We start from the raw sequence: 14,137 nt of genomic DNA, 5'->3' as shown, positions 1-14,137 counted from the left end.
CTCAAGTGGTAGAGTGCTAGCCTTGAGCTGAAGAGCTGAGAGACAGTGCCCAGGCCCAGAGTTCAGGCCCCACAACCGGATCCCCCCCAAAAACAACAAAAAAAACAAAAACAAAAAACTACAAACCACCTCTGCCCCATCCCTGTGAAATAAGAATACTGCCCATTTTCACCCTGATTAGATTCCAGGTAAGTCTTGGGCCGAAGAGTGGAAATAATGAACTTTAACCAAAAATGCAGCTCTTAGACAGTCATCCATACCTCAAAGCCTGTCCACCTTTTTCATATGGTTTCTGATCATTTTTATTTTACCATTGTTCAACCTACCACTGGATTGACACAAAACTTTAAAATCTACTGACAAACGAATTCCTTTCTCCTTGTGATAGGTCAATCGCAATTCTCTAACTCCACTCTGGGCAAATTGACTGACCTCTTGGACAGAGGAGGCCCAAAGCCACAGGCCTCCATGCTCTGTCACAAGGGCTGGAGGCAGAAGTCAGCTAGAGGTACCAAAGGAAATGAGTCATTTGTGTGTTAGATCCCTTTCTCCTGGAAATCTAGTTTACTTTTGGGCTCCACCTGTGAGACAACTCTGTACCCTACAATAAAACTATGTATGCATGCTTGTGTGCGCATGCACGCACGCACACATGCACGCACGCACACACACACACACACACACACACACAAGCATGCACCCTGGTACTGGGGCTTGAACTTGGGACCTGAAACTATCTTTGCTGAAGGCTGGCCCTCAACCACTTGTCCATACCTTCACTCCTGGCATTTTGCTAGATTACTGGAGATAAAAGTCTCTTGGATTTGTGTGACCAGGCTGGCTTCAAACCATGATTCTCAAATCTTAGCCTCCTGAATAGCTAAGATTACAGCTATAAGCCACTGGTGTCCAGTTTCTCAATTTTTGTAAGCTGGTTCCCAAGGGCTTCTAAAGGCACACCTAAGAGTCTGAGCAGAATTGAAACAAGGTCAATGACAAGAAGCAAACTGAGTGAAATCTGCTGGGATTACTAGCCACCACCAGGTGGAAAGGAAAGAGAAATGCACACCAGGAGAGGAAGTAAGACCAGAACTAATGCACCAATGCTCCATACTTCTTCTATTTAATCCTCAGAATCACCCCCAAATGCTGGGATTAGTCCCCATCAGTAGACAAAGAATAAGTTCAAAGAGGGCAATGGACAACAACAGGTAGACATTAGAGCTTTAGAACTCTCATGCAGGACTCGAAAGCTAGTGTGTGTTTTTCTTGCCACAAGCTGTCAAGGACCCAAAGATGGGTGGGGTTCCAGTTCAAAAGCAGATACCTGAACCTTGGTGTCCATCTATTCCCCTGTAGCAGAGGTGCTGGCCCTTCTAGACTGTCAATATGGGTCTGCAGGTGAAGAGTATGCAGATGGTGTGAAAGTGAATCGGCCATAAACCCCTCAAGTCTACAGCCCACCAGTGGTACCCAATGGGCTCTAGGGGATGCTAAACTACCAGCTCACTGCAGCAGTAAGTTCTTACAGGAGATCTCAGAGTGGACAGCTGGTTGCCTGGGAGGGGTTGCCATGCCTGTGGAACACTACAAGGCCAGCTTTCTGTGACAGTAATGGCATTTGTATAGTGGTTAAGGAGGCAGGTGCTCCAGGAAAACCGCCTGAACCCATACCCAGGACCCTCCACTTCCTATGTGAGCATGGTGGAAGTTACCTAACCATAGTTTACTTGTTGATAAAAAAAAGAGGAAGGGGGAAATAGTTTGTTATTCTGTTGTTCTAAATTAGTGCATGTAAACTGGTTAGAACACCATCTGGTGTGTAACACACATAAATGATAGATAGCATCCTAAGTATTCAAGCATCTATGAAGCTAACTCTGCTACCCCTGTACCATACAGTATTATGGGAAATCTAATCTAGAACTCAGGGCTCCTAGCAGAAGGGTGAGCAAGTAAATGGATGCAGCCCTCCTAGATCTGGAAGCTGGGGAACCTTACCCCTGTTTTATCAACAAAGAGGTTGAAGCTCAGGCAGTTAAGTGGCTTATTCAAGATGCACAGTTAGCAAGTGACAGGTCCAGGGTACACAGGAGGAAGGGGCCAGAGGAACAGCTCCTCCAAAGCCAAAATTCTAGACTTCCACTCTTCCTGAGCATCTAGTCATCCTTGCTCAGGCTACCTTGGCCCTGTTCCTTCATGTGTAACTGGAAAGCCTCCTGCTGAGACACCTCCTGCAGATCCTGGGCTCTGCTCTGTCCAACACCAGCCATGCCTCTGTCAGAATTAACCTAGCAGAGAGTTGGCACCAAGGATTGTTTGCAGAGGGCAACAGATAACAAATTCTGATAGAGAGCAGGACTGGCTGAGCCAGAGAGTTCTATAACACAGAAAGGAGAAAGGAGTTGCTACTTGTCATGCAAGAGGCAGCAGATGGGGCTGGGAAGGTGGCTCAGTGGTAGAGTGCTTGTCTTGCATGCATGAGGCCCTGGGTTCAATTCCTCAGCACCACATAAGCTGAATAAAAAGCTGGAAGTGGCACTGTGGCTCAAATGGTAGAGTGCTAGCCTTGAGCTGAAGAGCTGAGGGACAGCGCCCAGGCCCAGAGTTCAGGCCCCACGATCGGACCAAAAAAAAAAAAGAGGCAGCAGAGTCAAGTGTAATAGCCTCGATGAAGCCTTGTTTGAATCTTAGCTTTACCAAAACTTGAGACTTGAGACATGCTTTTGAGCAGACCAATGTTAATCCTTAGCCTCCCTAATTTCTTTTATATCTGAATCTTGTGTAATTCTGGGGTTACTAGTCAATGGAAAACAATGAGTAGAGCATCCTAGTTGGATTTTATTCTGTTTTGTTTCTGTTTTTTTTGTGCCATCTCAGAGGCTTGAATTTGGGGCTTGGGCACTGACCCTTAGCTTTTTCCCTCAAGGTCAGTTCTCTACTACTTGAGTCATATCCCCACATCTAGGTTTTTGGTGATTAATTGGAGATAAGAAATCTCACAGAATTTCCTGCACAAGCTGGTGGCTGGTGTCAAACAGTGATTCTTAGATTTCAATCTCCTGAGTAGCTAAGATTATAGGCATGAATTACCTGCACCATCCCATCCTGATTTTTATTTTTTGCCTGTCCTGGGCTTGAACTCAGGGCCTACATGCTGTCCCTGAGGCTCTTTGTGCTCAAGGCTAGCACTCTACCACATGAGCCACAGTGCCACTTCTGGCTTCTTCTGAGTAGTCTATAGGAGCCAAGAGTCTCACAACCTTTCCTGCCCGGGCTGGCTTTGAACTGGGATCCTCACATCTCAGCCTTCGAGTAGCTAGGATTATAGGCATAAGCCACCGTGCCCCAGCTCCATCCTGATTTTTAAATAAAAGAGAATTAAGTGCTTCTCCCACCCCTCCTGTGTGCCCCTTCCCTGTGACCCCCCACTACCCAGCCACCTGGGTCCTTGCTCTGGTGAACCCCCTCCATAATCCAACAACCATAGAATTAACCACCTGGCATAACAGGAGGCCCCCGGCTCTCCCCCGGCTCCACAGTGTGGCAGGGTTATTAAATATTTTGCATATAACCCTTGAATAGATCTCATTATGAAGATGAGATGGGTTTATACAAACAAAGCACAGCTGGCAAATAGTGAGTGCTCAGTGCATGTCAGTCACTATTGTCAGCAACTCAGACAGGCCTGAGTGTTAAGTGGTCCCCCACAGGGCCTTGAGGTGAGGGTGTTGGTCCTAGCTGTAGACTGTGTTGGCCTCGGTAGAGCCTGGGACTTCAGTACTTTCTTTCTTTCTTTCTTTTTTTAATCTTTTTTTTTTTTTTGGTCGGTCGTAGGGCTTAAACTTGGCTTGGGCGCTGTCCCTCAGCTCTTCAGCTCAAGGCAAGCGCTCTACCACTTGAGCTACAGCGCCACTTCCTTCAGTACTTTCTTCTAAGGAGAATGAGTTTTGGGGACTGGCCCTCAGTAGCCCTGAAACTGCAGGCTGGGCTAAAGGACCTCAGAAAGGCTAAAGGAGCCAAGCAGGTTTCTCAGCTTAGAGACTTGGCCCTACAGCTCCTGGGAGTCCAGCTGGTCCCTTGATAGTGGCAGCGGGAGCAGCCGCAGCCTGCTGAGAAGCAAGAAAACCCCGCTGCTGTGCAGTGTCAGGCAGCACGGGATCTGGAACCCGCTCCTGTGGCTGCTTCCAGCCACCGTGGCAAGGTCAGCAGCAGTGGCACTGGGCACCTGCCTCCCTACCCCAGATGGACACAGCTGCCCTTCCCCCTAATGCAGGAGCAAGTGCAGAAGAGCCATGTCTGTATGCTTTGTCATCATTGAGGCCAGGAAAGGAAGTACCCATCCCCCGTGGCAACCCCTGAACTCCAGGACAACACCTCCTGGGAACATACAGACTCAGTGAGAAAACCAAAGCCTCCATGACAAATCACTGGCACCTACAACAACGAGGTCCCGTAGCAATGCCCAGGCATGGCAACTGAAGCATCCCAGAGGAATGATGAAGCCGGATGCAGGCTAGGGTATAGCTCAGAAGTAGGCATGGAGCCTTGGTTTCAACCCCCACACTGCCACACTGAAAAAAAAAGATGGAAGACTTGAGCCTAGGGTAAAGAGTACCCTTACATCCTGCAGGCATTCCTCCTACCACAGGGCTTGGAGGATCATCTGCTCTGAAGGTTCCAAGCCAACTAGACCCAAAGTTATTGTACCTTCATTCAAATAAAAAGGAGTAACTGGAATGCCTTCTCCCCTTATCATAAGCACTTAATGTCTTTAAATAGCTCTTCAACTTCCCAGTCTTTCAGGAAGGCTTCCTGAAAGGCATAGTAACTTAGGAGTTGAAATATGGTCTCCACTCTTCTTAGATCTTCAAAATTGCAAAAAATTGGAAAACTCTACTGTCTAGTCTTAAACCAGTTTAAGGCCAGGCCTCTACCAGGTCTAGCTGGTTTGTGCACTACCTTTAGCAGGACACTCCCCTAGGCTGGGGAAACAGAGGCCCAGTCCCTGGTGAGAGATACTGCTTTGGAGGGACAAATGATTTTTTTCATTTTTACCAGTCCTGGGACTGAACTCAGAGCCTAGGCACTATCCCTAGATGCTAACTTTTACTCAAGACTAGAGTTCTACCACCTGAGCCACAGCACTTCTGCCCTTTTTTGGTAGTTTACTGGTGATAAAAATCTCACAGACTTTCTTGCTCCAGCTGGCTTTGAGCCAGAATCCTCATATCTCAGCCTAAGTAGCTAGGATTACAGGTGTGAGCCACCAGCATCCAGCTGGAGGGACAACTTCTAAGCCCAAACGTATCCTCCACTTGGGTGCCTCCATATAGCCATTCCGAGGCTACAAGAGCAATCTTGTGAAACTGAGTCCCAGTCAGTGGCCTCTCTGGGAATGTAGGAGACACAGGATTATTTGGGAGATATTTTAGGGGTGAACCTCCATTCTCTCCATGCTCTCTTCCATCTAAATATCTATCCAGAGTCTACAGTCCTCTTCCAGTATGTTAATTCCCATCAGCCATGATTCCTACCCAATCTTCTCATCTGCCTTTGGTCTCCTTTTCAACTTCTCCAGCCAGACAAGATTCACCATCAAGCCCCACGCTTCTTCTTTCCTTCCTTTACTTATCTTTTACTATTTTTGTGCTGGTACTTGAGCTTGAACTCAAGACCCCAGTGCTTTCCCTTAGATTGTTCATTCAAGGCTCTACCACTTGAACTACACTTCAACTTCCTCTTCCTTCCTTTATGGTTCTCTTTCCATATCTTGCCAGAATCCCACTGGTACCTGCGCCTTCCCGAGAAATAAACCAGCAGTCTACTAACATTTACCTGTCACTCATGTCTGAGAGGCATTGTTCTTATTCCTAATCAAAAGTCACGCCAAAACTACATGAGTCCTTCCCACCCTCTGTCTATCCCCTCACGCACACATAAATTCTACTTCCAGGTTCTCCTCCCCTCTGCCTCGCCTGGTCTATTTTCCGTGGCACATTTGCCACATTCTCTTTATCCCAGAATGATAACGGGTGTGTCTTTTTCTCTTCATCTGGCCTGTGAACTAACAAGCTGGCCCCGTCTGCCCATACAGACTGCTTGACAGTTGCTCCTGAATTAAATGGAAGCAATCTTTGGGGGAGGCTTGAGGCTCTGGGAGGCAGGGCATCCCAGGAGTTCAGTTCAAATCCTGGCCCTGTTGCTTGCTTGTTTAACTGGCTTTAGGTGGGTCAACTGTTTTTTCAGTGCATCATTTCTTCATCTGTAAATACCAGGACCATGGATTATTGTGAGCATTAAATGACATGTGTGTATGCGCGCGCGCGAGCGCGTGTGTGTGTGTGTGTGTGTGTGGTGTGTGTGTGTGTGTGTGTGTGTGTGTGTGTGTGCCTATGTCTGTGTCTGTGTACATGTCAGTTATGGGGCTTGTATGGGCCTGGACACTGTCCCTTAGCTTTTTCCCTCAGGCTAGTGCTTGATCACCTGAACCATAGCTTCACTTTTGGCTTTTTTTGGTGGTTAATTTGAGTGCAGTATCTCACTGAATTCTCTTCCTGGGCTGGCTTCAAACCCACAGAACACAGCCCCCTGGTTTGCTAGGATTGCATATATGAGCCATCAGCACCTGGCGTAAGTGACTTTTGATAAGGAATAAGAACAATGCCTCTCAGACATGAGTGACAGGTAAGTGTTAGTAGACTGCTGGTTTATTTCCCTGGGAAGGAGCAGGTACCAGGCCTCCTAGGAAGCAGCTCCTAGGCATGGAGATGTTGGACTCCTAAGCCCTGTGGCACCTTAGGTACTCTGAAGAGAGAAAGCAGGGCTTTCTGGTAAGATGCCAGCTTCTCCAAAGGAGAAGGGCCTATGTAAGTGGGTCACCAAGGGCAAAGGGAGCCTGTGTCTTCAGAATCTAAGGAGTAACCAGCACTCAGTGTTTACCTGGGAATGAAGCCAGGAGTTCGAACCCTGTGATCTCTGCCTGGGGTCTAGTTGGGGGAAGTGTTCTACTATGGTCTTATTCAGACACTTTTACTAATTCAGCTCTTCTGTGTACACACAAACACACCATATTCAATGTGTATTGCAAGCCAGTGAATGTGCAAGGGATTAAATTATATTCACTGATCACTGTGAACACATACCATCCACTATACTCACTGATACAGCCTCACCCAAGTTCTCCGGGTTTGTGCTGTTAACCCAATACCTCCCAGCACATTTGCCCAAGTCTTGCTGAGAACATTCACTGTCTTGGGCATGCTCAGTCTGAGGTTATGGTTTATAACCCTGGCTTTCCACAAAAATAACCTGGAGCTTCTGACACTCAACCATTCCACTGTACCCAACAACAGCACTCAAATGGGTGACCTGCAGAACTCCCGGATTCCACAGGGCTGGATAGCAGGAGTGTTTCTGGTACACTAGCACTTGGAACCTGCCCTTGTCCTTTATTTTCTACAACTCCAGGTCACAGGAGTAGCACTATGAGAGGCCCAGCACCAGGGCTTCCACCCAGAAATTAGAAGACTCTGTGGGGAAACCGCCCTTGCCAGTGGCTCCGAAATGTATCATTGAGATGTCTAAAATAGATTCCAGGATGGCTAAGGCCAAGGCCAAGCCCTGCCAAGCTTGGCAGCCTTGTTGGGGTTTGGCTGGAAGTGAGTTGGAGAAGAATCTGTGTCAAACATGAGCTATACAGCAGAACTATGATCTTCTGGAACCAAAGCTCTTGGGAGGTGAACCTGTAGCTGCAGAAGGGCTATGTTGCAACCTCTTCCCTCTGACTTAAGGCACTGGACTAAGCTGGGGAGTCTGAACTCCCAGCAGGTCTTCCTACTGTCCTAATAGGAGCATCCCACCTCTGCAGTTTGTGCCTCCACCTTTCAGCAGCAAAAACTCTGGGTGATATATGACATGTCCTTCAGCACCCCATATTCCAGGCACATACTTCTGCATCCATACTGAACCCTTATACTGACTATACTTCTGGTACAATTCTATTTCTTCCTTAGACCCCATCAGGGAGGTATAAAGAGCTTCTGGGGCACCTGTCCATCCTATACCTCATCTCTGCTCATCAGGAGCACTCAGCGACCTGGGCCCAATGGGGCAAGGTAGAACTGAACCCAGGATGCTCCAGTATTGTCCCAGGCCTCAGAAGTAATAGTACGTGGGAAGTGTAGGAGGTGGTGGCGGCCCTGAGGGCTGACCTGGGATTCAAGGGGCTCTGGTTGGAGGGAGCCAGCCCACGCAGGGCAGTGAGCTGGGGTCTGGGTCTCTGGGTCCTTCCTGTGCAAGCAAGGGAAGGCTGTAGGCTCCTGGGACATCAAAGGCATCTGGGTAATCCAAACAGGGTGTGGGGGGAGGTCAGCCAGCACAAATTAGAAACAGGTGGCGTCCACTTCCCCTCTGCTGGCTGGCTAGCACAGCCAGTGTAGGCAGTGGGAAGTGGCTGTAGGGAGTCCAGCTTCCAGGTTGGGACAGGGGAAAATGCAGCCAGGTGCTGTGGGCCCCTAGCCAGGGTCACTCTCATATGCAAACATGATGAGGAGGCAGTACTGTGGTCCAGGGGGATGGAATCCTCTGAGCTTGGGAGCCAGGTGAGCAGGCCAGGCTCTGCATTATCTAGTCTTCATTTCAAGACAAATGTTAAGAAAATGAAAGGAGAAGACAACGGAAGAAAAGATGAGATGGAGATTGCTAGGTATCTGAGTGTCTGACCTCAAATATAAGAACTCTGTGAAAGGCAAGCTAGCTCCATCTGTCAGGATCAGGGAGCAAATTTGGGCCATGGATAGAAATTCTCAGAAGACAGAATCTTTCCAATAATGACTGCTTTATAGGGAAAAAAGGTAGTGAGCCCTCTGTTACTAGGAGTGTGTAAACAGAACACCCACCTGCCTAGGATGCCACAGAGGGAATAATTTCAGCTCTAAGTGGGTGGCTCAACCAGACAACTTCCACTCTTTGGTTCTGTGAAATTCCAGGGAAGGCTGAGGGAGGCAGAATGCTCTGCAGAGGTGCTGATCTGCCTTGCTGGCTGCCCAGGGAGACACTGCAGCAAACCACACAGGCGACTCGACAGCAGGGTGCCGAGTGGCAGGAGTGGACTCAGAGTCTCTGCTTGGCCTGGCCAGTACAGAACCAGGCTCCCAAGCTCCATGAAGCAAAGCATGTGCACCACCAAGCCCTCGGGTGACAGGCTGTGAGGGGTGAATACATGTGTGGAGGGAGCGCTATCGGGAAGGGAAAACCTGATGTTGGCAGCCTGGGGCAGGGAACAGGTAGTTATAGTCCCAGAAACACATTGGCAAGGGGGGAAAGAGAGAAGGGTCAGGAAATACCTCAGGTGACTTGGTCCTTTCAACTGAGGTCTAGAAAGGGCCTGTGGCCTGGAGTGGGCCAAGGACATTCCCCTGGACAGAACTTCTCCAGCACTTGTGCTCTGTACCTTCTGCCCAGACAGAGGGTCTACCCCTAAGATCCAAGCTGTCTTGTGAGAAGGCCAGCTTCACTGCAACAATCTGAACAAGGCAAGGCTCAGAGAAGAGGAAAAGAGGGGTGGACCCTCATCCACTACTTGGGTAAGGGATGGAGTCTGGCCTTGCAACAAATCAATCTGAATGAAGTAGGGAGAAATACTGTCCTCAGAGCTAACCCTGCGGAAGGTAATAGATCTCAGGCTCTGAAGTTCCAAGGCAGCTTTTGCTCTGTAATGCATGTTCACCTGCTTGTCAGAACCCCATGAGCCTATGATTTGCACAGCCTCACTCTTCCTCCAGCCCCACTGCAGCTGCCAGGAAAAGAGCAGAAGTAAGCTTCATTCACACTTTCCTGTCAGGCCTTAAGGAGCCCTGGGAAGAGCCAGGCCTGGCGCTGGGTGGAACCTCTGATGCTCAGGTGTTGGGTGAGCTTGCACATGTACCTGTCTGCTCTAGGTAGCCATTCTTCTATGGAGAATGCATATCTCTACTGTCCCCTCCCCTTCCCAAGAACACTGAATTTAAAAAAGAAGTGTGTGGGGGGGGAGTCTGGGCTGGCATTTCATCCTCTCCTATTCAAAGCATCCTACTCTGGAGTGGTCCTCTTCCTGACACCCTTAAGGCTCCACAGCAACCCAGGGAAGTGGACAGCCTCCTGCTTTTCTCCCTCATTTCTATGTGGCCTGAGCTTCTGAGGGTCTGTCAGCATAACCACCCACCCCCAATGGTCAGGCACCCACTGTGAAAAAGTGGGACTGGTCCAAGTTCCTGGGTTCTTTCAGACCCTGACCTTGGGTTCTCTTAACTACTCCATTCTGTCCTCTTTTTCTGGACACTGAAGGAAAAAAATCTAGATGTTTGGAGGAGTCAATAGACCGACTTTGGTGAGGAGAAAATGTGGGGCTTGAATGTTAGTTAACTGCTCTGTGTTAATATAAAGTCTTTAAGCTACCTGGGATAGTCCCATTTCCTCTAGCCTTTCAGGGTAAAGATGTGTTTTCTCTCAAGGAACCTGAACCTCAGAGGAGAACCTGCAGCTTAGGACTCCTGGGCCAGGAACTCAGGAACACAGCTTCCTGCTCAGGCCCAGATCAGGCCTGGTGATCTGCCTCCAGGAGCCAAAGTGCCTGATGAGGACTATGGGGCTAGAATGCAAAGCCATCCGATTCCTGGAATTGGCCTGTTTCCCCTGGGGACGCACCCCCTTGGTCTTCTAAGTTTCTAGGATTCCCCAGGGAGACCCTAGTTACTTGGCAGCTTCCAAGGTGAGGAGAGGGACAGGGAGCTTGCCTAGGCCATCTGGGCCCCAGCTGATTTCTGGGAAGGGGAGGATCAGGTTTCAGTTCTCTCCCTTTATACCAGAAGGCTCTCATTTGGGACTGCCTTGTCTCCCCCACCCACTGCCTCAGTAATTGGGTCTTGGCAGTTTCTTGTGTCTGGGATGGGACCAGGAACTGCTCTGGTCTCTTGGAAGGAACAAATACCATGTCGTAGCTCCCATCCTGACACATCAGGGCAGGCATTCTTCTCCCCAGAGGCCACACTGGTCTCCATCAAGGGCCTGCCTGACCCTGGACACACCTTACAGGCCCTTGGCATAGGTCCTCCTCACCCCCACCCTGCCAGTACCTACTCTACCCTGCCTTCAGACAGGAGCAAAGCTGGGCCTAGAGTCACCAGCCTCTCCTGTCATCTGGTTCCAAGTATGACCTCCCAGGGCCTTTGGTCTCTCAGCCGGAGATAGCCCAGTGAACCAAACTGGGAACCCGGTAAACTTCACACTCTCCCCTCCACCTGAGAGCAAAGCCTCTCAGCCCTTTGGGGACTTCCCAGGGCTGCTCTGGTGACCTGTGCCCCTCTGCAACTGCTGCCTCAACCCTCTCTCAACCAGGTGTCCTAGGAAAGAAGAGTCTTGGGCCTGGGGACTCATCCATGCAAATGATACTTTGGACCTTCTATTTCTCCAGATAGGTGGAGGTATGCTTGAAGAAATGACAAGTTCAAGAGCAGGAATAAGAAAGCACAGCTCAGCCTCTCTCCCCTGTCCCCACCCTCCAGCCAGCCCTAGGACTACCTGTCAGGGTTCCTGTGGTGAACCCCTAAGCAGTTATGAGGTCCATAACTGGCAATCAATTCTGGGGCTATCTGCAGAGTGAGAAGGCCCAGATCAGCTAGGTCACCCCAAAGGGTATAAGCTCTGACCTTGAAAATGGTTCTGTGCCCTCTGATCTCTCAGTCCTTCTGCTTTCTCACACTTGTTTTTTCCTGCCTAAGGCACACAAGGTCCTCTCCTCTCCCACCATCCTCTCAGTCTCTGGCAATGCTCATTCTCAGTCAGCTGCAAGCTTCAGTCACAATTCCACAGCCACCTCCGCAGACAGGCCTAACACAAGTCTCCCTACCCAGTTCCTCTGCAGCACACAATCCAGCTCCAGTTCTCCTTAGTCCTCCCTTCCTGCCTGAAATCAGTTATCCTCCACCTCATTATCTGTCTGGCTCCATTTGGGCTGCAAGCTCCTTGAGAGCAAGACCTTCTGACAGGCTCAACGGACAAGTTCAAGGTGGGCTCATCCCTTCTACACACTCCACCCCCAATTCATACTTTGCCCAGACAATAATGGCTTTCAGAAGGGGCTCTCTGGGGGACAAGGCTGCTTCTCCCCTTTTGCCCTTGTCCAGGCACCTAATTGCCTCTGCAAAAACCCATCTGTGGCCTCCTCCACAAGGACAGGTTCCTCATTCCTGCTTATGGAACTCTCATCCTGGCCTACAGAGGAGGCAGGAGGCACCAGAATGATCAAAGCAGGCCAAATGGGCCTCCTTCAAGCTGGGTACTCTCCAGGGGTGACTGGCCTATCCATCTCTGCTCTACCAAGCGGTCACTCAGTCTGTTCATCACTCGGTCCCGCCCCCTTCACACACATGACACACCCCTTCCCAGCCCCTGCTGGGCAGGCAGTATGCAGGGTATTGGGAAGCTTGGGTCCCTCAGTGCCAGGGCCAGAGGATCCCCATCCCAGTCACTGCAACAAGTCCTTAGGCAAGGTGGCTTGCCCAAACTCCAGGCCTCTCCACCGGTCTCCCAAGGCCCCCAGCACCACCCTGTGGGCTCCTGAAGCTCCCAGTTTGTGTTCAGCACATCTTCAACTTATCTCTTTCTGAGGGCAGGGGGCTCTAGAAAAAAGCAAGACCAGTTCCCAGGGTGCTGCAGGGTTTTTGCATGGACTCTTCAGGGTCGGAGAACAATGGAGCACCTCTCCAAGCTTTGTTTCTCTCTACCCAGCTTGCTTGGCTTTCATTAGCCAAAGGGCAATGTCTTCCAAGTCTCCCACATTAAAAAAAAAAAAAAAAAAGCCCAGACCTTTCCCTAAACGACCCTGGTGGAGGGGGCTGGGGCAGAACCTGGGGCTGAGGAATATGGCTTCTCAGGCATCCAGATGCGCACAGCTGGCTGCCCGGTCACCTCTGATTCCAGATGCTTTACTTCTCTTTGCCAGATCCCTCACACTGGGGAAATCCGACTGGAGCTCACACTCGGGATCCACAGAGGAAGTGGGGCCTCAGCTCTGCTCCAGAGCCAACCGGCCCTCACATCTGTTCTCCCCACATCTGTGCTCTGGATCTAGGCTCTCACTGACTCGACCACAGCACGCTAGATACTGTCTCGTCCGGCGCAGATCGCTTCCACAGCCCAGATCTCCCCAGCAGCCTCACATTCTGCCTAGACTTGGAGGGAGTTAATGATTCTATTTCTGAAAACCCTAAGTCCCCCAACCCATTGTCCAGCCTCACCTCAGGCCGACCAGGCGGAGAGCCTGGGCTCCCTCGCGGAAACATCTCAAGGCACACTTCGGCCAGGCGCCTCTGGATAGGCTAGCCCTGCACATCTGGAGGCAGTGTCCCTCCTAACCTGCCCAGTGATCAGCAGAACCTGACCGAGAGGGGGAAGGGGCAGCAGCATCGCCTTCCTCCACCTCTTCTCCCTACAGCTGGCCAGGAGAAGGCCAGGGGAGGGGTGGGGTAGGGCGGGGCGGCAGGACTTACCCAGCATCTGGCTGAAGAGCAGCTGCTCCAGGTCGCCCAGCACGGTGACCACTAGCTCAGGGTCCACCTTGAGGAAGGCCCGCTCCTCCTGCCCCTTGGCGGAGGGCACGGGCCCGCCAGAGCCCTTCTGCGCCTTGGCCTTGCTGGAGAGCAGCTCGTCGTCGGATTTGCCATCGTCGCTCACGGCCGCCTCGGGCGCCTTGCTGAGCGGCTTGACCTCGGCGTAAGGTCCCCGCGGGATGCGGCTGGGTTTCCCCAGGCTGGGCGCCAGCGGGGCCAGGGGCGTCTTGGCGCCGCCCGCCGGGCCAGCCTTGGCCTGGAAGAGCGAGTGCTCGGACTTGGACAGGGTCTTGGACATGAGCGGCGCCTCGCGGCCCTTGCACCCCATCTTGCTCAAACCCTTGGGCGCCTTGGCCATGTCGTCGCTCCACTCGGGCTCGTAGAGCTGCAGCTTCTTCTCGGAATCGGTGAGGAACGAAAGATTGGTGAGGGACTTCTGTTTGCGCAGGTTGGAGGTGGGCGGCCCGCCGGGGACGCGGCTGTCCATGCTGCCGGACTTGAAGACCTTCAGCTCGGCCGCGCTGGTCTTGGCTACGCCGCCGCCGCCG

General features: G+C 51.0%; 1 protein-coding gene across 1 annotated transcript in view; it reads right to left on the bottom strand.

The window, feature by feature from the left end:
• Positions 1-14,114, bottom strand: part of LOC105986538 (neuron navigator 1) — a 147,005-nt gene extending 132,891 nt beyond the window's left edge. The window contains exon 1 of the mRNA XM_013017510.1: positions 13,530-14,114. Coding sequence (XP_012872964.1) covers positions 13,530-14,076 — 547 coding nt within the window. The 5' untranslated portion in view covers positions 14,077-14,114. The remainder of the gene's footprint in view (positions 1-13,529) is intronic.
• Positions 14,115-14,137: the final 23 nt, after the last annotated feature.

The sequence above is a fragment of the Dipodomys ordii genome, unplaced genomic scaffold (assembly GCF_000151885.1).
Source record: "Dipodomys ordii isolate 6190 unplaced genomic scaffold, Dord_2.0 Scaffold35, whole genome shotgun sequence".
NCBI lineage: Eukaryota > Metazoa > Chordata > Mammalia > Rodentia > Heteromyidae > Dipodomys > Dipodomys ordii.
Note: the sequence above shows the minus strand (reverse complement) of the source record. Positions and strands in the feature narration are given on the sequence as shown.